Source organism: Salminus brasiliensis, chromosome 24 (genome assembly GCF_030463535.1).
Source record: "Salminus brasiliensis chromosome 24, fSalBra1.hap2, whole genome shotgun sequence".
Taxonomy (NCBI): Eukaryota; Metazoa; Chordata; class Actinopteri; order Characiformes; family Bryconidae; genus Salminus; species Salminus brasiliensis.
The window spans coordinates 3,142,709-3,167,403 of NC_132901.1; the positions used below are offsets into that span (position 1 = coordinate 3,142,709).

Sequence of the window (24,695 nt, forward strand, 5' to 3'; positions counted from 1 at the left end):
TACACACACAAACAGACACAGACACACACACAGACACACACAGACACAAACACTCACACACACACAGACAGGTAGGAGGTCTAAGTGCTGATTGGAGTTTTATGGTGTTTGTGCCAGAGCAGAGAAACAGTACAGAACACGGTCACATGAGTGGCGCACACTGAGCATGTGACTGTGTCTCTCTCTCACACACACACACACACACACACACACACACACACAAACACACACACACAGGTCTGACTGATATACCGGCCAATACTATACAATCTCTGAGGCTTCTCTTACAGAGTATAGTTTTCAGTATACTGTATCAGAGGTGGCGATTCTGGTCCTGGGGGCCGGATTCCTGGTTTTCCTGCTCAATCACACCTGATTCAACTCACCTGTAAATTGGCAGGTCTATCAACTGTGCTGGACTCCGGCCCCCGCTATAAATAAATGTGTCTGAGAGCCTTAGAGACCACAACAGTCCCCAAATCTACACATAACAGTAGTTGTACTAACCACACTACATGGACAAAAGTATTTGGACACCTGCTTCTTCATTGTTTCTGAAATCAAAGGTATTAATTTGTTGGAGTAATTGTCTCTACTGTCCAGGGAAAGTGGCTTTCTACTAGATTTTGGTGGAGCACTGCTGTGAGGATTTGATCACATCCCACCTCATCCCCAACTCCAGAGGGGAGTTCCCCATCATTCCAGAGGCAGGAAGGATCACGGTCAAACTCAATGACTGTAGAAAGTTTAGACACCGCAATGTTTCTCAAAAGTGAAGCAACCACAGGTCTAGCGCCTCTGCTGGCTGTTTGCAGGATGACGTGTAGCTCCGCCCGTCCCCATATGATTTAATGACTCGCTTATTGCTCCCACTGAAATAATGTAATTTCGCAGACAGAAGCCCAATGTGTCCATGCCGTCCGGACCTCCACATCTACAAATCTTTATGTATTCATATCCTCAGAAGTCCCTATGTTGGTTGGTGGTGGGCGGGGCATGGACAGGTCAACTGATGGAAAACAGCAAAACCACAGCCAGATTAACAACAATTTAATCATAAAGAAAATTATTTTTATAAACTCAAAATAGCTAAAATGACCATTTTCAGAGCAGTTGGGCCTTTACACACCCACACACACACCTCACCTTCAGTCTCTGTTATGAGGGGAACACGGGTATACTTTGCCCTGATTAAGTTAAAGAAAGCGAGGCTTAGCAAACCAGCTTTCTCTCTCTCTTACACACACACACACACACACACACACCTTATCTCCAACCCAGTGAACGCAAGAAGGCCTTGTCAGCAAACCATGAGGGCAGAGGCAGCACTGCTGATACAGAGTAGATGGAGCACAAGCAACACACACACACACACACACACACACACACACACACACACACACACACACACACACACACATCTTTCTGACATTTAGCTGGAAATCAGCTTGTAAAGCCATCACTAATAACAAACCATTTATCACTGCTCTCTGTTTGGCTGTTACTTTAACACACACACACACACACACACACACACACACACACACAGTGACATATCACTCCACTACTGCCTTCCCTACCTTTCCCCCTCTCTCTCTGACACACAGACACACAGAATTTCCATAGAACTGTCTGTACAATGAACAGACCCGGCTCTGTGGTAATAACAGAAGTGACAGGTGCACACACACAGACACACACACACACACACACACACACACACACACACACACACACAGGAGCCAGAAAGCAAGACCTGTAGGAAAGCAGAACAAAAGGCATGTGACTGAATCAGACATCAAACCCGTACCACTGGGTCCAGGTATCGGGCCGATCTGATCTGATCTAGAAAACGCTAGATGTCTGCCCACACAGACGAAAACGCTTGCGTGAGCATTTTAGCCCTGTAGGGGGCGACGGTACCTCATGAAGCGAGAAATCAAAACACTGGGAAGAAGAAGAAGAAGAGAAAAGTGATCAAGCGGGAACATGATCTGACCTCGATCGGACCCGGCCATCAAGCCTGCTCAGCAAGTACTGCCTAGACCCTCTCCCTGTGTTCGCGGTCTTGCTTCCGCCCCAGACAGCTCTGACCAATCAGCAGAGAGATCGTTCAGATCAGAGCGAAGCAACTATAGGTGAGAAACGCCCTTAAAAAAGCTCCCGTACAGAGACTAGGAGAACCTGTTGGACAGACGAGCATCTCTGCATGCTCCAGGATGGTTAATACTGGTTAATACCATCCCCACTGTGAAACATGGTGGTGGCAGCATCATGCTATCTATGGGTTTGCTTCTAAGCAGCAGGGACAGGGAAACAAATAGCAAATAAAGAACCCCCCCCACCACCACCACCACCACCACACACCACACCTCAGACTGGGCTGACAGTTCCCCTCTCAATAGGACAACGACCCGAAAAGCACACCCAAAGCAACGCCTCATCCATCATCTGGGGAGAGGCATCAAATTGACACACTTCAGACACTCATCACCCGATCTGACGGAGCCCAAGAGAATCGGCCGTCAGGAGCGGGAGCAGCTCCACAAATCCAGATGTGCAAAGACCAGCAGCATTAGATATTTACGGGCTGGAATGGCAATTATACACTACATGGACAAAAGTATCGGGACACCTGCTTCTTCATTGCTTCTTCTAAAATCAAGGATACCATCCTGCTCCTCCGTCCAGGCAAGAAGGAAGGCTTCCGACTAGATTTTGCTGGAGCACTGCTGCGTGGATTTGATTGCATCCATCCATCCATCCATCATTCGAGAGAACACAGTTCCCCCACAGCTCGGTGCTGGGGGGCTTTACACTGGGAGTCCTATTCTATTGGCAGTAATCTGCGCGTGTGTGTGTGAGAGAGAGAGAGAGAGAGCGCGCATACGCACGTGCACATCTGTGTCAGCAGCAACGGAGCTGAATAATGCATTCGTTAGAAGGGGTGTCCACAAGTATGTGGACACACGTCGTACCTGATGTAGCTACCCAACACGCCCTTCCCCGCAGCAGCGCAGCAGCGCAGCCCCGCAGGGAGGCAGCAGGAGCTCGCGCTGCGTTAACCCTTACAAGCAAGGCACGAGCAAGGCTTCAACCGCGGGAAACGACGGTAACGGCAGCAGGACAATGCCCTGTAACAGGGCCAAATACAGGCTAACAGGGTCAGGCCTGAGGCTCTGAGGTGAGGCTGAGGAGACTGGGAGGCTGACAGGTGACAGGTTCATGGGGAAATGTGTGGGAAAGTCCAAAATATGACCTGAGATCCTGAATAAACTCCTGTAACACAACCCAGCGTGCCTCACAAAGCCCCCAACCCCTCTGAAGGGGGGTTTATTGCTCTGGGGACGGGACCTGGGATCATTCCTGAGGTGTTAGAAATCATAACACACACACACACACACACACACACACACTAGCCAACCTGGCTAACGAACCAACCAGGGCAGGCAGCTAGCGCTAGCATGCAGCTACGGCCAGCCTGACACTGAACTTCACCGCCTGCACAACTTCCCCAAAAATGAAGGAGCCTTTTTAAAGTGGACCTACTTACGGCTTGTTTTTCGGTCCGGACATCTCTCCTCAGCAGGTTCTGAAACCGCGCTTTCATCGCCTCAGCCATTCACTTTACAACTGTTGGAGAAGTCCGCCTTTCCAGCGGCACTCAGCGAGTCCTCCTCTCCCTCCTGATGGACGGCGCGACTCGACTCCGCTCGACTCCGCTCGACTCCGCTCACGGCGCGACTCGACTCACTGATCCGATTCCCTCGACCTCCCTCCCTCCCTCCCTTCCTTCCCGCTTAAGCCAGCGCTCGCGCTTGCGACTCGCTTGCGGATGAATCGCTCGAACGGAACAGGAGCACCCCTCCCTCCTTTCTGACCACACATGGACGACGCTGGAATTGCCCCTCAACAGCGCAAATACACACATATTCATATACATTTCTTTACGTTTTCGCTCAAGTAAGTCAGTAGAATATTGAGTGTAGTTTATCTAAACAGTTCAGAAAAGTACAGGAAACTTTGTTTGGGCTTCTTTTTGTTTGCGAATCGAGTCGTTGGAAAAGAGTCGTTGAAATTGATTCGAATCCTCGCCGCTGCTTCTATACGGCAGTGAGTAAAGCCCCCTTCGCCCCCCTTCCTCCCCTTCCTCATTTCTGACCACATAGGGGGTCCATGGGGGTGGAAAAATGTGCTCTGCAGTGTAATAATCCTTTGTTTGGCTAGAAACAGTATTTGAAACAGTGCTAGAAACGATTCGGAAAAGCTTGGGGCAATATTTTATATATAAAAAAAGTAAAGTTGAAATAAAAAAAATTTAAAAAATCATAAATATTATATTAAGTTACTATATATATATATATATATATATATATATATATATATATATATATATATATATTCTCACTGTCTTACCTAGTTCGCTGTATAATAGGCTACAAAGCCATGTATAATGGTATCACTTTGCCATAAACACAAATATATATGACCGGAGCATGTAGGGATCATATGGTAGCAATAAAAGGGAAAGTTCACTGACTTTTCAAAATTTCAGCATAATTAAACGATCACGTTGTGAACAAAGTCCTCCTAAGCATTTTGATGTGAGATGTGCCGTTCTTGAGAAATTTACAGACTAAGAATTGTTCACAGTAGCAGTGAATGGAACCAGATGGCTTTTAAGGAATTTAACGAGTTGACAGCCTCGAAAAGCTGGGAGTCACAGAAGAATATTACGCACAACAGTTCGAAATAATTATCTGATGCCTGGGACTTTGTTTTACCATAGTTTTCTGATAAGGTTTTAGCATATATATATATATATATATATATATATATATATATATATATATATTATATTTATTTAAAATCCATTCGTAGTGGAGGGACACATGCAGGGCGTAGTACAGCAAAATAGTCCCCGAAGAAAAAACGTGCTGTCTTCAGATATCACTTTCATTTTAAAACAAGAATATACAGAAAACAGTTCTAACACTGATTGGTAAAGCAATCTGGGTAGGCTTCTCCAGTTTCTGGTGAGGGCTGTTCGGCAAAGCTTGCAGAGCAACCCCACCTAGTGGCTGGAAAGTGCATCACCACATTCTCCTATGATCAGGGCCGCAGATGAGCTGGAAGTGTTGTGTTAGAACAGGAAAACCACAAAAAATGTGCAGGGTATAGGACTGAGAAGTAGAACCATGGGTGACCTTGTTCCTACATTCACAACGGAAGGACGATTACAGCTCATACAGCTCAGGCTGAGACTCGTCACAAAGCAACTGCTGTTAATAATAATCATTTGCTTGTGATGTTGAAAGTCAGCCAAGAACGAGCCGGGAATGACCAAATTCACGTAATCACATCTGATGGCCCTCACACGGGCATACAGATAGAGGTTGAATCTTGATGTGATGGTGTAAAGTGGCTTTAAGGACCCGTCAAAGCATCTGCCCATTGGCTTCCATTATAAGTGTGCTCCAATTGAATGGGTTTTCTGTTCTTTTTCATGTACAGGGTAGTGGTCAGTCTGGAGCTCCTACTCTGGTTCAGTTGGAAAGGCCGGCCTTTGGGTCAGCAGACAGAGAGGTTAGTCGCAGTGCAAAACGCAGCGAGTTCAGTCCACACCCACTGTGTTGTGACTGTGGTTTGAGCAGCTATGGTTGTGGTGGAAGGTGCAGGCAGCGCTGTACCATGTTTTGCTGTTGCCTGACGCTCTGCTCTGCTACGTTCTGCTCTGTTCGCCAAACGTGGATTTCTTCTTCCTCTGATACAAACATAAACATGGCTTTTTTACACAGTTCTCCCTCACTTACATCCATAGCACTATAGCAACACAGCTAATGTAGCTAACATAGCTGAACAAGCCACCAAAACTAACTGCTGCTGTCGTGGCCTGTGGTGAACTCCAAATAATGCTCCAGGCCCAAAACTGCGTTGGCTATTCTTCGCTAGCGGAAGCCTTTCGTGGGTCATTTATAGCTGCGGTGTGATAAAATGCAACAGATGCTTCATGAAAACATGGAAGCAAGAAATCCATGCTATGCTAAATGCTAACCAAAAGGGTCAGTAGCTGACTAGGGGAAGCAGCGCTCTGAAAAAAGGGCCTTGGCAAGCTTCAATGCTAGGCTAAAAGTTTACCCTAGCAGACCAGGAGAAGCAACGCTCAAAGAAGGGCTGCCATGGGTACCCATGCTTAGCTAAAAGCTAGCCCTAGCCAACCATGTAAAGGTGCCGCTCAGAAAAAAGCCCACAGGGGGTATCTGTGCTAGGCTAAAAGTTAACCCAAGCCAAAAGTGGGACGCACTGTTCATAAAAGGCCCGTCAAGGGTATCCGTGCTAGGCTCAAAGCTAAGGCCTTAACCAAACGTTAGCTACAGTACAAAACTAATGAAGCGAACATCAGACAGCAAACGTGACTCGGATAATCGACTATATTTGGTCTGAGGGTGAAGCTTCATGTGAAGCCATGGCACAGCTGTGAAGGGATCCATGCTGGCTCACATGAAGAATACCGAGCTAAACTGACAGAAGCAGCCAGCGGCTCTGATTGGAGTTGAAGCAAGATTGGATTAACCATGAGATCATGAGGGGGAAGTGCAGGGGGGGAGTTCCTAATAAAGTGGCCAGTGAGTGGATGTACAAGGCAGGTGTTCCCAATAAAGTGGCCAGTGAATGAAGGTACAGGGTAGGTGTTCCTAATAAAGTGACCACTGGATGGAAGTACAAGGTAGGTGTTCCTAATAAAGTGACCACTGGATGGAAGTACAAGGTAGGTGTTCCTAATAAAGTGACCACTGGATGGAAGTACAAGGTAGGTGTTCCTAATAAAGTGACCACTGGATGGAAGTACAAGGTAGGTGTTCCTAATAAAGTGACCAGTGAATGGAAGTACAGGGTATGTGTTCCCAATAAAGTGGCCAGTGAGTGGAAGTACAGGGTGGGTGTTTCTAATAAAGTGGCCAGTGAGTGGAAGTACAAGGTGGGTGTTTCTAATAAAGTGGCCAGTGAGTGGAAGTACAAGGTGGGTGTTTCTAATAAAGTGGCCAGTGAGTGGAAGTACAAGGTGGGTGTTTCTAATAAAGTGGCCAGTGAGTGGAAGTACAGGGTGGGTGTTTCTAATAAAGTGACCAGTGAGTGGAAGTACAGGGTGGGTGTTTCTAATAAAGTGGCCAGTGAGTGGAAGTACAGGGTGGGTGTTTCTAATAAAGTGGCCAGTGAATGAAGGTACAGGGTAGGTGTTCCTAATAAAGTGGCCAGTGAGTGAAGGTACAAGGTAGGTGTTTCTAATAAAGTGGCCAGTAAGTGGAAGTACAGGGTAAGGTGTTTCCAGTAAAGTGGCCAGTGCTTGGCAGTATACAGTAGGTGTCAAGCCGCTCTCAGCGCTACAGGAAGCGGTTGCTATGGCAGTTCAGATCGACATCCTGTTTGAGTAGCGGATTGAAGAAAAACTCCCTGAAGGCTCTGATGAGTAACGCTCACCCCACCAACCTCACACTTTCTCTGATAGCCACTCACGTGGTCAGTTCTCCTGCGTTTAGCAAGTCGCTGCTGCTCAATCCTAACCAATAAAAATGACCTTCGCTTCACTTCTGCTTCTTTATGCACAGATTCGAATCTGACCAATCAGGCTGATCTTGGCAAGACCTCTGAAGGTGTCCTGTGGTTCCTGGATCCAAGACGCTAGCAGCAGATTCGTTAGCAGACGTCCTGTAAGATGTGAGGTTGGTGGGGCATCCGTGAGCATCAGTGAGCCTTGGGCACCCATGACCCCGTCTCCAGTTGACCAACTGTCCCCCTATGGAGCACTTTCAGAAGGTACTGACCGCTGCATACCCTGCCTGATGTTCTGGAGATGGAGATCAATTGATGATTGATCAGAGAGGCGGCCTTCCAACTGTTAAAGCGGTGATTGGCGTCATTCCCCTAAGCCCCGCCTCCACAAAAGTGTGTGCACCTGATACAAATACAGTAGTATTATCCAACCAACCACATCCAGACACCTATCACCCACTTGGCAACACCATAGCAACCACCTGGGATACCATATCAACCACCCTGCAACACTGTAGCACCCATCTCACAGCCACCTGAGATACCATAGCAACCACATAGGATACCACTAAAAACCGCCTGAGATTCCAGAGCAACATGGAGTGACTTCACAGCAACCTCCTGGGATACCATACCAACACTGAGCAACCACCTAGGAAACAATAGTAATGAAATACCATAGCAACCATCTTGCAACTTAATTGCACCCATCTAGCACCCATCTATGAAGTAGTTACCATGTAACAACATCATAGCAACCATCTAACAAAGAAACCTAATAAACATCCAGGGATACCATAGCAACAATGTAGAAAACATCATGGCAACCACCTAGAATACCATAGCAATCACCTGGAACATAATAGCAACCACCTAGCAACAATAAAGCAGCCACCTAAGAAACCTCCTGATATACCATAATGATTATGTAGCAAACATCACGGCAACCATGTAGTAAACATTATAGCAACCTAGAATACTAAAGCAACCACCTGGAACACCAGAGCAACCACCTAGCAACTCCTAAGAAACATCCTGGGATACCATAGCGACAATGTAGCAAACATCACAGCAACCACCTAGAATGCCATAGCAACCACCTGGAATACCACAGCAACAACATTATAGCTACCACCTAAGAAACAGCCTGGGATATCATAGCAAACACGTAGCAAACATCATAGCAACCACCTAGAATGCCATAGCAACCTGCTGTGAGAACTGAAGATATGAACATCGGCCAACAGAGACGGTCAACTGAATCAGGGTGAGAGAAGGGTCAGGGTGTGTGTGTGTGTGTGTGTGTGTGTGTAATGTATGTCACACACATCTCTGGTTACAAGCTAAGATGATACAGTCCAAGAGGCTGTATCTGATACTGTTCAAAACAAATGCTAGTGAGGTCACATACGCACACACACACACACACACACACACACACGCACTCCCTCCTTTTTATAGCTGGGCTGGCAGGCGCCCTTTCCCGGGGGCAGGGGGGCTCTTTTTCGTGGCTTTCTCTCCTCTATCGCGTCTTTTTCTCTTTTCTCATCTTTCTCTCTGTCCTCAACTGACCTCTAGCCTCTGCCTCAGCACACACACACTCACACACTCACACACACACACACTGAGCTGACATTCAGAGATCTGAGCTCCTACTCGAGTCTCGACATCAAAGCTCATTCTCTTCAAAGCAGCGCTGAAGGCCACTGATCCACTCCTCAAATATTTATCAGCAGATCTGTTAGACCCTCCCTCATTTATTCATTACACTCCTGCGGGACGCGACCCTTAATCGTGTCCTAATTAGAAGAGGCCCTCGTGTCCCTTAAACGCACTCTCTCATGACTCCCTCATGACTTTATAAGGACCTGCTCATCTCTAACAGACACTTGAGAGAGCTGAGAGCACAAAATAAAGGTGCTACAAGGGGCGATACCATAGCGATACCGTAGACGAACCACTTTTGATTGGATGAAGAACCGATTTTTGGAAGAAAGATGCACGTGTGAAGAGCCTAATGAACAGCCACTGTGCTTTCCAAAGCTTAACAATATTCAAAAACATCAAAATCATCAAGTTTGGGCACAGTAAGCATGGCAAAACCCAGCTTAGAAAGCTAGAAAGTTAGCCTGGAAGAGACGTTTTCTGGTGCTGACGGTCTGAGGACCACATTTAGCCACAAAGCTAAAAGCTAACAAGTATCTGAGCTGCATCAGCCTCGCCCAGCATCCCTGCCAAGGTATTAGCATCGCTACTGCGGTGTTACAAGCGCTATCATGGCGACCGCCAGCAAAGCCCAGCATTGCTACTGTGCCCTTAGTCACAAGCCGTGTTGATGAAGTCCTGGGCTCTTCACCTCACTCATACGCTGGTAAGACAGGCAAACCCAAACCCCCATGAGACTGCCAAGGACCTAGAGGAAGGTTTATGAGCCTTTCCTGGATAGTAGAGCCAGTTACTCCAACAAAAGCAGGATAACCTCTTTTAAACAGTGAGTGAACAGGTGTCCCAATACTTTTGTCCAAATGTTGTATGCACGTATTCTGTGTACCTTGTGTTGGTCGTGGCAGCGGAACAGGTAGCACGCGGCCCTCCTGTCGTCCCTCAGCAGGCAGCCGAAGTAGCTCGGGTCCTGACTGTTGTGGATCAGTTTGGTGACCCGGTGAGGCCGGTGCTCAAACAGGACTGGGTACTGCAGGGGGTCCCATTGCCTCCCTGGACCCGCCATGTCCAGAACGCAGCGCACGGAGGAAGCCGAAATCTGCAGAATCACCGGATGGTCCCGTATCTACGACCCATAACAGTACACCGATTAGCACTGTGCTACCTGTATGCTAAAATCATCACATGGTTCCTAGGGAATTCAGATTCCTAACATGGGAGGGGTGATGAGCCTGACTGACCTCCAGAGTTCGGGCTCCAGAGATGCTGGTGCTGAAGCTCCTCTGCTTCAGACGGGGCCTCCGGATCTCGGCCAACACCCACGGCAGCATGGCCATGGTGGTCTGCGGATGGACCGCTAGCGAGCCCACTAGCGTTAACCTGTACTGGATCTCCTGCTCATCCTGCTCTTCGTCTGTCCCTTTATCGCCTCCCGACGACTCAGAGGGGGGCTTGAAGGGAGGGGTGGGGACAAGATGGGAGTGGGTGGGGTCAGGCCTGGGTTTGACCTGAAAGCAGATGCCCTCCATGACCCCTGTCTATCGGAGACAGAGAGAGAATAGAAACGGTCAGAATTCACAGCACTTTTAATGCCATAGCAACTGCTTAGCAACAGCATAGCAACCACTTGAAACAGCATAGCAACTGCCTGAGCCTGTGTTAGTAGTGTGTGTTGTGCTGGTGGTGCTGGAGTGGCTCAGACACAGCGGTGCTGCTGGAGTGTTTGAACACTGGGTCCACTGTCTCGCTGTCCGCTCTATTAGACCTTCATCAGTGGTCACAGGACGCTGCTGCCCGCAGCGGTTGGTGGACTGTTCTCGGCCCAGCAGTGACGTAGAGGTGTCTCTGCAGTGCTGAGAATGACCCACCACCCAAATACTACCTACCTGCTCTGTGGTGGTCAGTCCAGTGGGGTCCTGAGCTTTGAAGAACAGGGTGAAAGAAGGCTATCTTGGTGGTCAGTCTAGTCTCCAGAGGTTAACATTAGGTCTGTTGGTCTGACCTGTGCTTGTCCTTGTCGCTCTGGACAGCACTTCACTACTGCTAGTGTTTCAGTCAACACACACATAAATTATGTCATCACACACATGCTGGGGCGTGTAGTGGGGCTACGAGAGAGTGCACACGCGAGAGAGAGAGAGCGAGCGAGAGAGGTAAGGCTTTAATTTATGGTCATTTCAAACGTGAACAGATTTAAATACCTATCAAAGGCCCATTTGCCCTAGTTGGCGAACCCCCTCTCCGTCTCTCTCTCTCGCGTGCTCTCGCTCCTGCTCTCGCTCTCTCAAGTATGTACTCTGAAGTCAGAGGCAGGTATAAATAGTAAGGCATGCAGACTCTTATTTTGGCTTGGGCCGAGCGGTCACACAGCAGAGGGAGGACAATGCTAAAAAGAAAACAGTAGTGTTGGTGACAAAAGTATTGGGACACCTGCTCGTTCATCATCGTTTCTTCTATAATCAAAGCTTTTTTTATATATATATATTTTTTTTGTTGTTGTTGTTGTTGGAGTAACTTGTCTCGACTGTCTAGGAAAGAAAAAAGGCTTTGTGCTAGATTTCGGTTTTGAGCATTGCTGTGAGGATTTGATTGCATTCAGCGACAAGAGCGTTACTGAGGTCAGGATGTTGGATGATCACCACCCCACCACCCACCTCAGCATCCCTAATTCATACCAAAAGTATTGTATGGAGCACCGTCCACTATATATATTATATATATATATATATATATATACACATACCCCTCGAGCCCATGCCTGGCATTAGGCATGGTGCCAATAAGTGCAGAGACTAGACAAGCTTTGGGTGAGTGCATTCAGACGAAGGGGTGTCCACAAACATTTGGACATCTAAGCCAGTTCAGTCCCTAGAGATGCCACAGCCGTCCGTCCCGCTGAGCGCACCTGGCCTTGCCCTCTGTGAGCGGGTAGGCTGACCCTTGCTCTGCTCACCGTATGAAGTGGCGGGTTAGTGCAGTCCTTCAGGCCGCTGCTGGCATCATGTGATCAGCGGGGGTCCGAAATAGAGGGTGGGATTTTTTTTTTTTTTTTAAACTAATTTACCTTCAACAACGTTACCCAGGAACCTCTGTGTGGTGGACCCTCCAGGCCATGCTTCCCATCACCACCAGGGAGCCTAAGCCTAAGTGTGCCACTGACACTCCTCCTCTGACCTTTGCCTTTAATGCATGTGCAGTCCAGCAGTCCAGCAGTCCAGCAGTCCAGCGGCTACTGAGTGCTCAGGGCTCTACAGCCACATCCCTGCACCCCCACGCCCTCACTGCAGGCAGTCAGACCACGGACTACAGGTCAGTATGAAGGGCATGCAGAAGAGGGACTGCGCTGGACTGTATAACTGTCCTACCTGCAGAGGAAGTCCCTCAAGAACGGTCTCGAGACGCTGTAGAAACTTGTGTATGAAGTCCCATGAGAGTCCTCAGCCCCAAAACCCCCTCAGAGCTCAGATTAACGCTGAAACAGTGGTGAAACGGGGTCTTACTGATGCGGTTTCAGCCCCTCGCGCTGCCTCCCTTCGAGGAAGTGTCCCTCTTCTCCCCCGTGACGTTTCCACGAGCGCTCTGAGGAGCGGAGGCGACAACCCGCGCGTGCGCTTCTTTCCGCACCCGAGTCGCGGCGAGCCCCGCCCACCTGCGCTGGGATTGGCTCGAAGTTCGCACGCTGGAGCGCTTCTAACCAATCCCGGCGCAGCAGAGAGCCGCGCGCTCGCCGGAATACAGGCGGGGAGACGCGAGCACGACAACGGCAACTGATTTGCGCAGCGTTTAGACGAAATCCGTCGATCTACAAATCATACGCGAGCACGCTCACGCTCGCGGAATGACTTAACGATCTGATAATCGCTCCCGTCTCAATAGAAACGCCGTTTTTTTTTGTTCGTATTTTTAGCAAATAAAACGTATAATTGAATATATATATATTATATGTATATAATATTAGTTTATGCATAAATTATTAAATTAACTGACACTTTTTAAAACTATCAACTAATTGACTAATGAAATACTTCCACTTTTAAAACCAGGCACATTTAGGGTCATGTCGAGTGTGTGTGTGTGTGTGTGTGTGTGTGCTGTTAGCGGTGCAGTGCTATAAATAGCCCCTGTGAGACAGCAGTGACCGAGGCAGAGCCTCTCTGGAGGAAAGCAGCTTCCTGACCAAAGAGTCATGATTTAATTTAGAGTTAAATCCGTTTAATTGAGTTTATAATCCATCAGAAATGAAGGGAGCTCATTTTGGCAGGGAGAACTGGATCACGACGACATTCTACACAATTAAATTACATTAAAATAAATAAATTATGGTCACAAATTGGACTAATATAGTTGATCTTCACTGCGCAGAAATATAGTCTGTAAAGTAAACGAAGGCCGTTTCTGATTATATGGGTTTTATTGAGTTTCCAACCGCCAGCCTATAAAAAGCGCTTGGCGTGAAATGGTGAAATGTCTCCGCCCAGCGGCGAGAAGCGGACACTGCACTGTAATTCCGCCAGTCGGCCGCTAGGGGGCAGCAGAGCAGCACATAAATACAGAGGAGCGTCAACAGTGCACAAAACTCCCCCCTCGCCCCCCTCCTCCTCCTCCTCACTGGGAGAGAGACACAAATGAATAAATTCAGCCAGCACTGAGGGGAGGGTCCGGGAGGATGTGGAGAAGTGGATTAAGACCCTTTAAAACTGAAACTCACCCCCGACTTCAGAGTCCAGACCTCCGCATCAGTCAACGTGTTTGGATTGTTTCGGACTAACAGTGCACATGAGGGAGTACCCACCCTGCACCCCCACAGGACACCCCTGTCTGGTGAAGACGCTTCTCAGGGCCTGCGACTGGCTGTGTGTAATAGTGGGTGAGTGTGCTGTGTGTGTTAGCATTAGCGTTAGCCTCCACTCGGTTCTGAACCGGTTCTTCAGTGCTGGTTTATAAACAGAGAAAGGCGAGCGAGCGGTTCTCCGGTTCTCCCGCTGGTAAACCAGAGCATTTCAGTGATTGTTTTATAAAGGGTCAGATATTATGGTCTGTTTTCTCAACTCCTTTATTTACCTTCTGAGAACGTCCGCACTGCTGCTGGCTGGACGGCTGGGAATAATGTCCGATAACGACGCCTGGAGGACAGCAGATGGCGCTCTGAACACTTCTGAACCGGATGTGGGATTGAATCCCACTCCACCAGTCTTTAGTTGACCCACCCTATCATCACAGGGACCCCAGTTAAAACTGGAGGCCGGCGACATGCACCCATAAAGAAGCCACGGCGCTCAGGTTACTGCATCTGGCTGTTTATTAAGGCAGCAGTAGGCCTGACACTGACCTGACCTGCAGGAGACCCTCGGCCGCTGTTCTGGAGGCCAGTGCGCTCAAACGATACGTTCAACAAAGAAGAAGAACGGCCATGAAACCACCAAGAGTCCATGGCGTACATACAGTTACAGCACAGTGGTGAAGCAGTCCGCTTTGGTTCTGAGGCAAGTTATCAGATACTGTCAGACGCAGAGAGATCTGAATTATTATAAAAAACAAAAACAGAAAAACACTACAGAGGAAACAACAAATTAACAGCTGTTATTATTTTAACAAGGGAAAAAAAAAAGCCCAACAAAAAACACCTCATACATCCACGTCCAATCACCAAACAGTTAGCAGGTATGGAAAAACAAATGGAAAGAAAAGTACAGCCAAGAGCTCTACAAACATTATGTTAGGTGTAAAGTCATATTTTACAAGTTAGGTGATATTATTATTATTATATATATATATATTTTAAGATAAATGACAGTATGGCTCACAGTGAGAAGCTTCTAACTCTTCTAGATGTAATTATCACTGTTAAAAAAAAAAAAAAAAAAGAAATAAAACATTGGTCTGATTTAAAATGCTGGTCCATTATTATTTCCACTAATACAAATTTTTATACAATACTTTCAGCTGTTACAGGAAGATCTTAGGAATGCTTAGGAAAGCCTTACTCAGGTTAATATAATAATTGCTGTCGATTAGCACAGGTAGAGACGTCCCGATTCAAGTGTCTGAGACCCCCAATCCGATCCGATGATTAATCCGTTCAATAACAGTTTCTATAATCAGACATTCTGGACCGATCTGCTAAACATGGCGGTGGTTAAAGCAAAGAACTGGACCTGGAGCGGGACTGCGATCCTACGCCTGATCCGTTACAACGTACTTAGATCGGATCGAGACGTCTCAAACTGCCAGAGCAGAAAACTGCAGACGGAGAGGATAACTTCAATTAGCAAATTAGCTTCGCTTGAATGCGGGAAACACCTCTGATCTACTGTATTGGCAAGTTTTCGGCATGTTGGTGCCGAGCGAAGCTGAACGAGATGACCCCGGATTAAACTCGGACTTTATTTTGACCCTTAGAAGCTGGACGGATCGCTCTGCATGAAGCTCAGTCAAGCAAACGAGCAGCTTCTACACTTCCTGACCCCGCCCACCTTACAGCTTGGACGTAGAAGGATGTAAGTGTACTGCACTTCCAGCACTTCCCGCCGCCAGAGGGCGCCACTTGCTTCAGGCCAGAGAAAGCAGTGCAGTAGTGGGGAGCCGTAAAAAAAAGGGGCGTAGCAGAGGAACGCACTGTTTAGAAGCAGGGTAGGTCTGAAAGGTGGGATGATGGGTGGGATTCAGCAGTCGGAGTCAGGGTGAGCACAACTGGCCTCGCTCTCTCAGGGGTGGGGTGATGGCACCTCCTCCCCACATCACTCCTAGTGTGATGTTGGTCATGTGCTAGTCTTCACCCTCCTAGTGTTGGGGGCTTTGCTTGTGATTGGGGGTGGGGGGGGCTCATACTAGAAACAGCTAATCTCAGTGCAAGTAGTGCTGATCCAAGGTCAACTTCCAGGGTCCATGCAAGGGGGCGGGGGGGTTCATTACATCAGTGGTTTCTAATTCTACATTTGCTTTTTCAGAAACCAGCAAACCAGATTCAGCTCATCAGCAGGTCCGCTAGGTCTTTCCCCGAGTCCATTAGCGCAGGAAATTATTAATAATAATAATAATAATAATAATAATGAACATCAGAGATAGAAGCATTCTTGCTCAGCGCAGTACTTGCTAAATAAGAGCCTTGTTCCTGTATCTGTTTAAGAATCCGGCTTCGGCGTCAGGTTGTTCTTCTCGGGCTGGAAGAAATTCTCCACGATGGCATCCACCAAGTTATCCAGCTCAGCATTCAACTGAGTCAAATCACTGAGAGAGACACAGAGAGAAGATTCGCACATGATAAACAGTCCCTGGCTGCTCTGAAGAGGAAAGGCTTGCAGTGATGCACAGCATGCGAACAGGAAGGGCGGGCACACACACACACACACACACACACACACACACACACACACACACACACAAACATCTGTAAGCTGCACAGAAACGCGTGGGTGGATAAAGCGTAGCCTGCGTCCACAGCGCTCTAGTATAAGAATGCGTCATACACTGTATGGGCAGAAGTATTTGGACACCTGCTCGTTCATTCTTTCCTAGTCTATCCTGCTTTTGTCGATAATGATGATGATGATAATGATTACCACCCCACCTCATCATCACCCTCAACTCATCCCAAAAGTACTGGATGGAGCTCCACCATCCATCATTCCAGAGAACACAGCTCTTCCGCTGCTCCACAGCTCAATGCTGGGGGGCTTTATACCCCTCTACTAGTCCACACCTGGCAGCATTGAGCCGATAGGTTCAATAAGCTGATCTGGTCTAGACAGTCCTATTCTATTGGCAGTACTTCTCTATTGGGACTAGAAAAGCTGTGTCAGCAATGGGTGCAGCTTAAAGTAGCTGAATGCATTCATTAGAAGGGGTGTCCATAAATATTTGGACATATAGGGATAGGGCTGCTGCTGTATGGTTATTGTCCATAAGGCACTACTGTGTAAATACTGTATATCCTCCAGTAATTAATAAATAAATACATACTGCAGAATCATTTAATAATTAAAGGAAAACAAATGCTGATAATTGGACTTAATTGGACATGGCAACAGCATTACACTAGGAGGTACTCTGAGCTCACACACACAGACAGACAGACAGACCTGTTTCCCGGAGCCGCACAGAGCTCAGTGTAGTATTTGATCTTGGGTTCAGTGCCGCTGGTCCTCATTGTGGCCACACCCCCATTGGCAAAGGTAAAGGTGATCATCTGACTGCTCTTACTGGTAGGAAGGATCTGAGATGGAGAACATAAACAGAAGACGAATGGTTAATATGCTAGACATGATATTAATACTTCATAACACCACAGTATTATCATATTCATACTGATAATACACACTGCTGTATCCTGAGCAAGATTTAGGAAGCCCGGGGTTAAGGATGGTCCAACAGGAACATGCCTCGTCTGGCACGGCTAAGAAAGCATGATCTGTGGGCCAACCGTGTTCAGCTCACACTCACCAACAATGCCACTGTTAGCCATCCCCATCCTTAGCCATCCCCCACCCTTTATCCAGATAAAGCCCAGGTAAAGAGAACAGTAACAGTAAAGGTTCAGGCAGCACTCACGGCCTTGTTATCCGGCTGGTTGCTGTCGTAGCCCGTGGTGAGGTCTCGGACTGCAGAGATAGCGAAACCCTGACACCCTTTAGGGTACGAGTTCTCCCCCTCGTAGTTCCTCAAGCGGTCAAACAGCTGCTTGATGGTGTTCTGGTCGTGGCAGATAAAGTAGGAGTTCTTGGTGATGTGGTAGCCATACCTGCATATAGGTATACACAAGCATTTAGCACACAGTCTATGTAAGGGATTTGCGTATGGGAACGTGTGATCCAGGTAGTGTCAGGTGGGTGGGAGTACTGGGGAACAGCGGTATTTACAATAAACGATGCTGGAGATGTGTGACTCACTCATCATAGATAGCCTTGAGTTGCTGAGACAAGGAGCTGCTTTTGGTTGCCAGGTACGAGATCAACTCTCCCGCAATAGCTGCGGCGCTGACCCCATCCTTATCCAACACGGCTGGGCTGCACATGTAGCCTGGGTAAAAGATTGTAAAGAAACATACAATCATGCATTAGAAAATTAGAAAATAAAAACACAGGAAATCTGACCAGGGGTGCTCTAACTTTTGCATACGAATGTGCTCTCTCCGATTGCAGACATCGTTGGCATCAAACGCCAAGGCTTGGGATTCGACTCACGATCCCTCCCTAAGCCATAGTGGCAGAACAATGGACTGCTGAGCCACTCCGAGCTCTGGCAATGCTCGTTAATTAACGCACATGCTTAACAACTGCTTAATGAAGGACTTGGTGTTACGAAGCTTTTGGGAAACCCCCAAGCGTTTGTGAGAATACTGCTACATACTTCCAGTGGCTTGTAATCCCCTAAATGTGGTTCAGCTGCATGTCTGCCAGTGCCTTAATAATGAAGTAGGTGTTAAATGGTAGAGGGGTTAGAGAGGAATGCAAAGTCCTACCAATGGCCTCCTCAAAGGCAAACAGCACAGTCTTGCCCTGATCCAGGAGCTGCTTTGCCCTGTTGCCCATCCATTTAAACCCAGTCAGAGTTTCCTACACAGAGACACAGAGAGAAATTGACAAATGTTAAATTGTATATTCAGCCATAACTAAAATGTGAGCCATAACAAGTAATCACGAACTACAGGGCAGTTTAAAGCGTGTGTGAATGTGTGGGGTGAAAGGCCGGGTGTACCTCAAAGTGGAAGCCCTCTTTGAGTGCGATGGCACGGAGGATTTTGGAGGAAACGGTGCTGGCCAACATGTAGACGTCCTTCACTGCAGCTTTACTGTCCCCCTTCTGCTGCTGCTTCCAGCACTGGAACACCCACCAGCCCAGCAAAGCGCCCAGTTCATTGCCAGAGAACACCCTCCACTCACCACTGCAGAGAAAGAGAGAGATTTAGCCACAACAAGATATCCGACAGCCATAACAACAAGTCAGCGAAAGCCCTGTACAACCACTGCTCCTATACCAGGGGTGGGCGATTCCGGTCCTGGAGGGCTGTTATTGGTGGCTAAAGGTCCTATTCCCAGACAATAACACGACCCCCCTCCTTACACACTCACTGTCACTAACCTTGGCTGTTTCTCAGCTATGGCCAGTCGATCTGCATCAGGGTCATTAGCAAGAACTACAGTGGCTCCCTCCCGGTCTGCGAGTGCAAAGGACAGGTTCTACACACAGACACACACACAGTCATTTTACAGTATGCAAGGCCGCCAGGCAACTGTTAGTGGTGACTAGTCTGTGTCGTTGGGTCTAGTCAGTATAAAACAAAAATGCTGAATATCAGTCAAATCACAACCTTCATAAGAATTAGCACAATAAATAAATGAATACATTAATAAATTAATTAATAAATAAATGTGTGTTTACCAGCACTCCTGCCCCCTCCTCAGGGTTGGGGTACTCCACAGTGGGGAACTCTGGGTCAGGGTCTTTCTGCTCCTCCACAGCGTACGGAGCTTTAAGGTCAAAAGCCTTAAAAGCGGCCTGGACGAACACATGACCCACACCGTGAACCGAGGTGTGCACGATCTTCACCTCTGAACACTTGTTGAGTTCCCTGAAGAAACACAGTTACCGTGTTAAACAGCATAACTATTTCACATCATTGAAATCGGCAAAGCATCATTTAAGAAAGGCTCGCTTGAGCCCTGTAGAGAACACTGGCGAGTTTAACTGCTAAAAGGACGCCTCTGAGCTAACATTAGGTGAATGTGAGGACGCCTCTGGAGGAGCTAAAATCTAAGGCTAACAGGCCGAAGCAGACGAGGACACCTCTGGAGGAGCTAAAATCTAAGGCTTGCGGGCTGAAGCAGACGAGGAAGCCTTGGGAGACACTAAAATCTAAGGTTAACGGACCGATGTAGACAAGAATGACTATGGACGATGATGCGTCTGGAGCAGCCAAAAGCTAACCCTAGGTCTAGCGAAGTAGACGCCAGTGTAAGGAAGGCTCTGGAACCTTAAGAAACTAAAGGCTAACCACACACCGTGCCGACTGGACACTTAAAAGGCCGCTAGAGCAGACAGCAGCTTTTTACGTGTGTACACACCTATGAAGGCAGTGCTGTTGTATCGCCTGTAGGTATTCTCTGTGCACGTCCTGGTACGGGTCTTTCAGCAGGGGGCTCTTAGAGGCCGTGTTGGTGTCCCAGGACTCAGGCCAGGGCTTCAGACTCTCCTCTATGGCTGCTGCGATGCCCTTATCATGGGGGGGAATGATCTGCGCACCGTTCTCCCAGTACACCTAAGACACACGCATGCAAAGAAGGTCACAGGGTCGCTGATGAGGAAGGGAATGAAGTCATAGGGCTACTAAAAGGATAAATGTACTGCTACAGGTGTACCTTGTATCCATTGTCCTGTTTGGGGTTGTGGGAGGCGGTCACCATGATGCCAGCACAAAGGCCCAGGTGAGACACAGTGAAGGGCTGAGAGAGACAGAGGAGAAGGAAGAATGAACAGCAGGAGGACTAGCATGTTAGCACTGTTAGCTACATCAACACGGTGTGTGTGTGTGTGTGTGTGTGTGTGTGCGCTGTTCTGGTGGATCACGTTCATCTGGTTATTATTTCTATGTACTCCACCCAGAAACCCTACCGCGTGCATGTGGCGAGCACATGATCAAGTGGTGCCAGCGCTCTGACTGGTCAATTGTGATTGGCTGGCAGATTACAATTCAGTCTCTGGAGGGCATGGGGTCAGAAGGGCAGCAGATTTTTATGGAAGAGCACGATGAACACACTAACCCCCCCTCCAGCTATGAGCAAGCGTTTTCCCCAGTGTTTGCTTCTCTATCTGTGAAAAGTCAAAGGCAGCATGACCTCCGGCCAATATCCTGCACAAACATGCTTATGTAAACGGGTAGAGGGAGTACTGTCGCTAGAGCGTTACTAGAACCGATGGAAGGTCATGAAACCAGGCATGATGACTAATGATTTTGTTTTTAAAAAGGGGGGGAGCGTTGCAAGCCGAAAAAAACAGAGCTAATCAAGAGGAACATAGACTACATTTACATTACCGGGCTAAGGTGTCTCCCCCTGTCACCAGCAATGCCCAAACACTAGGAGGGAGAAGCCTAGCACATGTCTCTGCCTCAGACATCAGCGCCAGTTTTCCAGTTTTCCAACTGCCGCTGATGAAGCACCACTTGCTAGCCAGCCAGCGTGCTCGAAACTCTGATACAACAGCTAACAGACGACATCAACCCACCCCTAAGAGAGCAAGGCCAATTGGGCTCTCGCAAGCAGCATGAGCTGGGATTCGACCCATACCGAGATACTCAGATCATAGGGGCAGAGCCTGGACCACTTGGAGGCCCCGTTCAAATCAGATGAGTCACTTTCATATAAGGTCGTAGATCAGATAGGAATCCGATTCGTGGCCATGAGGCGTGAATGTGAGCGGTCAGATTGGATTGGACTGAATTTTATGGGTCTTTTTGCCAGTATGCATGTGCTTAGCGCTGTTAGTGATGTAGGCCCAAGTCCTTATAGGAAGGTCTGTTCAGTTGGCAGCGCCTTTGCAACACTACCACACTTGCACAGATCTCCATATATACAAAGAGTAATGTGAAGACTGATTACCAACGCAAGCGGCTGACTGCAAAAGTCTAAAAATCTCACATCTACCAACTTACAGAGAAACACATCCAGGATGATCGCATCCTCCAGTCAAACAGCAGCACGAGTTCCCACTGAGTCAAAGTCCAATTCAGCCGAGGCTCAGACTGCGGGTGCAACTGGTACCAGCGGAGTTGATCATTGGTGAACTAACAACCTGAAAGCAGCTCATTCTTAGACTCTCTATCTAGACCTGTGAGTCTGCGAGGGCTTCGGACGGCCAAACCTGACCCGTCCAGTCCCGCGGTATTCATATCTGCTGGCACCTGCCGGTAAGACAGAAGGGGTGGGAGAGACCTTTGCGTACGTACCACATACGGTGTCGGAGTGAAAGCAGAGAAGAGGTACACGGGAACTCCTCGGCTGGTGAAGACGGCCGCGGCGAGCGAGGCAAAGCGTTTACTGCTGCCTCCGCTAGCTGTGTGCTCGCGGGCATCAAACCCTACCACCACGCCTCGCTCCTTCAGGTCTGCAAAACACCGCTCTAGATACCGACAGAAGCCCTGGGAGAGGGAAAGAACGAGAGATACACAGCCAAACATTTCAGGACGAGCTTAAAATACACAGCACATACAGTTTATCCTTTAAACCAACAACATGAACGATGTTCATCCCAGGTGGTCAGTTGGTCAGTGTTCTTGAAGCACTGATGATATCAATGATATACTCCTAAAAGTATACTGGTGGACCCTCCATGTGTCAGGATCACTGCTAGTGCTAGGGGGAGATTGGGAGAGTGAGTGGGTTGATTGGTTGTAAACAATAACAACAACATTTCCACACCTCAGGTATAAAATCCTTACTAATATTATCATTTTTATTCAGACATGGGAGCCATATTCACAATAAAACGTGACGGGGTGGTTAACTTCATCCTAAAATGGCAGAAGTTCCTCATGTGGTAGTTTCCCCAGACATCTTTTTGTCCGTGGTTGCTCAATTGAGTTTGTGATGTCGTTTAAAGCAACAGTCCATTATTTCTCAACCAAGCTTGTGTAGTGTGACAGGGTGGTAAGTCAAACTGAGTTTTAGCAAAAAGATTTTATTTTGGAATAAACTAACCCTGAACACACACAATCCCGACAATAATAATAAATGAAAATATTTTTTAATGATTTATCTGGTGATATTTTAGACACGTGATGGAAGGATCGATTGGTGGATTGCCGATCAGCCGACGATTTAGCCGATCCTGAGAGCTGGTCAGATCATACGATCCATATTTTGCGAGCTGCTGCAGCTCTGTGTGAGGTCACAGCACCCTGCCGTTCCTTACTCATGGCTGCAGAACCCCATTAGAGCCAGTGTTGAAATCTGCGCTCTGTGTGCCGGGTTGTTGTTGTTGTTTTTAACCGTATCTGACTCAAACCCAAGCTCAGATATTAGATCTTTTTCAGCAGGATTCTCTAGGAACGCATGTCGCTGATGAGGTGAATTAAAGCCTGTACAGCATGTAGTGAGCTAGAATAATAAAGAGGTAGATATAATAACACAGGGTAGACTTATCAACACACTGTCTCTCACCTGTGTGGTCTGTATGATGGTCAGGTCGTTCATTCGGGACACTCCGGGTCCCATTGCGGCTCTCAGTCCCGCTGTTCCGAACTCCATCCGAGCACCGAAACATTTCCTCAGCTCGTCCAGAGCTCCATCCTTCACCATCTCTCGCACACGGGCTGCAGTTTTAGCATTCTGTTAAAAACGAAAACAAAACAGACATGAGAAAGAGTCACCAAATACAGCTGAATGAAACCCCTACATCTTGTGGGAGCGCTTCCTAAAATCCTGAAGACAATCAGGACACTGTCAGCTCTACTGGCTGGCCGGCATGGTTCACCCGCACCACGTGAGGGACAGTCGGCCTCCACTTTGCTTGGGTCGCATGAAGATCACCACATCTGTGCGGTCACCGGTCACGAGGGGCCTAGAGATGGACGGACGCAGACACTCGCAGCTGTATTGACTCTTGCGTCTACATTACTAATCAGCTCTAATAATCCCTTATTGACCCAAATCTGCATAAGGTATGGTTAATCAGTTGCCTCCCATTTCCAGTTAGAGCCAATGAATGACTTTCACGTGGCCCAGGCAGGAAGGGAGGGAGGGAGGTCAGGAGGTCAGGCTAGCACGCCTGTCCAATTACTACAACTGGGCAGCTCTACTACTACCAGACCAGTGGAGCTGTGGAGAGCTGAGGAGTGACTGACTGACCCCTACGGACCCTACTGTCAGTCCACCAGCTAAACGGGACCTGATGCAGTCAGAGGAAGGGTCACAGGGCAGCTGGAGCAGCTGTCTACCGCCCACCTCCGGTCACACCGAGCTTATTAGGCACGTACACAGCAGGACTCACCTCACTCCAATATTAAAGGGTGTGTTAAAGCCCCCCGTGACTCTTCTACGGCCCATTTAACGTGATTAGACCCCCTAAAGTGAGCGACCCCCCCCCCCCCAGCACCAAACTCCCCGCTAGCTTCGCAGCTAGCTAACGTTCATTAGCTACAGCTAGCTCCGTGATACGGTCTCCCGGTCCCCCAGCCTCGCTCACCTGGTCGAACTCCAACCACTGCTTGATGGCACTGTCTAAGCCCACATCTCCGGTGGTCTCCACGCCGTTTTCCATGCTGCCGGTCGAGTCTGGAGGTTTCTGGGGGGGTGTGGAGGCACCGCAGACCGGCTCCGTCTCTCAGTCGGGCGGGCGGAGGAGCTGGACTAACGCTGGCTGGTGCGCGAGCTGTCTAATGTGAGTAGGCGTTCCCAGAGACGTCACGTGAGCACACGCTGCAACCCGATTGGCTGGTGAACTGCGAGCACGCGCGGCGATATGATTTACTTTCATTTTTTTTTTAAATA

At 48.1% G+C, this 24,695-nt stretch overlaps 2 protein-coding genes across 8 annotated transcripts in view; both read right to left on the minus strand.

Moving 5' to 3' along the window:
* tbc1d1 (TBC1 (tre-2/USP6, BUB2, cdc16) domain family, member 1) overlaps nucleotides 1-12,824 on the minus strand; it is a 66,645-nt gene extending 53,821 nt beyond the window's left edge. The window contains exons 1-3 of one of the 7 annotated variants that reach the window (XM_072669644.1): nucleotides 12,714-12,824; nucleotides 10,455-10,751; nucleotides 10,103-10,339 (exon numbers count right to left, since the gene is read on the minus strand). In XM_072669644.1, the coding sequence (XP_072525745.1) occupies nucleotides 10,103-10,339; nucleotides 10,455-10,742 (525 nt within the window). In that variant the 5' untranslated portion in view covers nucleotides 10,743-10,751; nucleotides 12,714-12,824. Of the gene's footprint in view, nucleotides 1-2,894; nucleotides 2,940-3,553; nucleotides 3,706-10,102; nucleotides 10,340-10,454; nucleotides 10,752-12,578 lie in introns of those variants that run through there. The other 6 variants (XM_072669641.1, XM_072669639.1, XM_072669640.1 and 3 more) reach the window with 6 other exon arrangements.
* Nucleotides 12,825-14,494: 1,670 nt separating this feature from the next.
* pgm2 (phosphoglucomutase 2) lies at nucleotides 14,495-24,556 on the minus strand. The gene is made up of 13 exons (XM_072670417.1): nucleotides 24,391-24,556; nucleotides 23,367-23,534; nucleotides 22,154-22,345; nucleotides 20,568-20,651; nucleotides 20,274-20,467; nucleotides 19,591-19,780; nucleotides 19,291-19,388; nucleotides 18,907-19,093; nucleotides 18,671-18,764; nucleotides 18,099-18,228; nucleotides 17,761-17,950; nucleotides 17,292-17,425; nucleotides 14,495-16,440 (listed from the first exon to the last, which is right to left on the minus strand). Exons 1-13 carry the CDS (start codon nucleotides 24,463-24,465, stop codon nucleotides 16,335-16,337), a joined length of 1,842 nt encoding a protein of 613 aa, XP_072526518.1. The 5' UTR covers nucleotides 24,466-24,556; the 3' UTR covers nucleotides 14,495-16,334.
* Nucleotides 24,557-24,695: the final 139 nt, after the last annotated feature.

Excerpts from the sequence above, each read along its gene's own strand:
- pgm2 (XM_072670417.1), bottom strand. The coding sequence starts at position 24,465 with ATGGAAAACGGCGTGGAGACCACCGGAGATGTGGGCTTAGACAGTGCC. Across the intron at positions 23,535-24,390 it reads AGTGGTTGGAGTTCGACCAG|AATGCTAAAACTGCAGCCCG; the intron begins GTGAGCGAGGCT and ends CGTTTTTAACAG. Across the intron at positions 19,389-19,590 it reads AGGAGGGGGCAGGAGTGCTG|AACCTGTCCTTTGCACTCGC; the intron begins GTAAACACACAT and ends GTCTGTGTGTAG.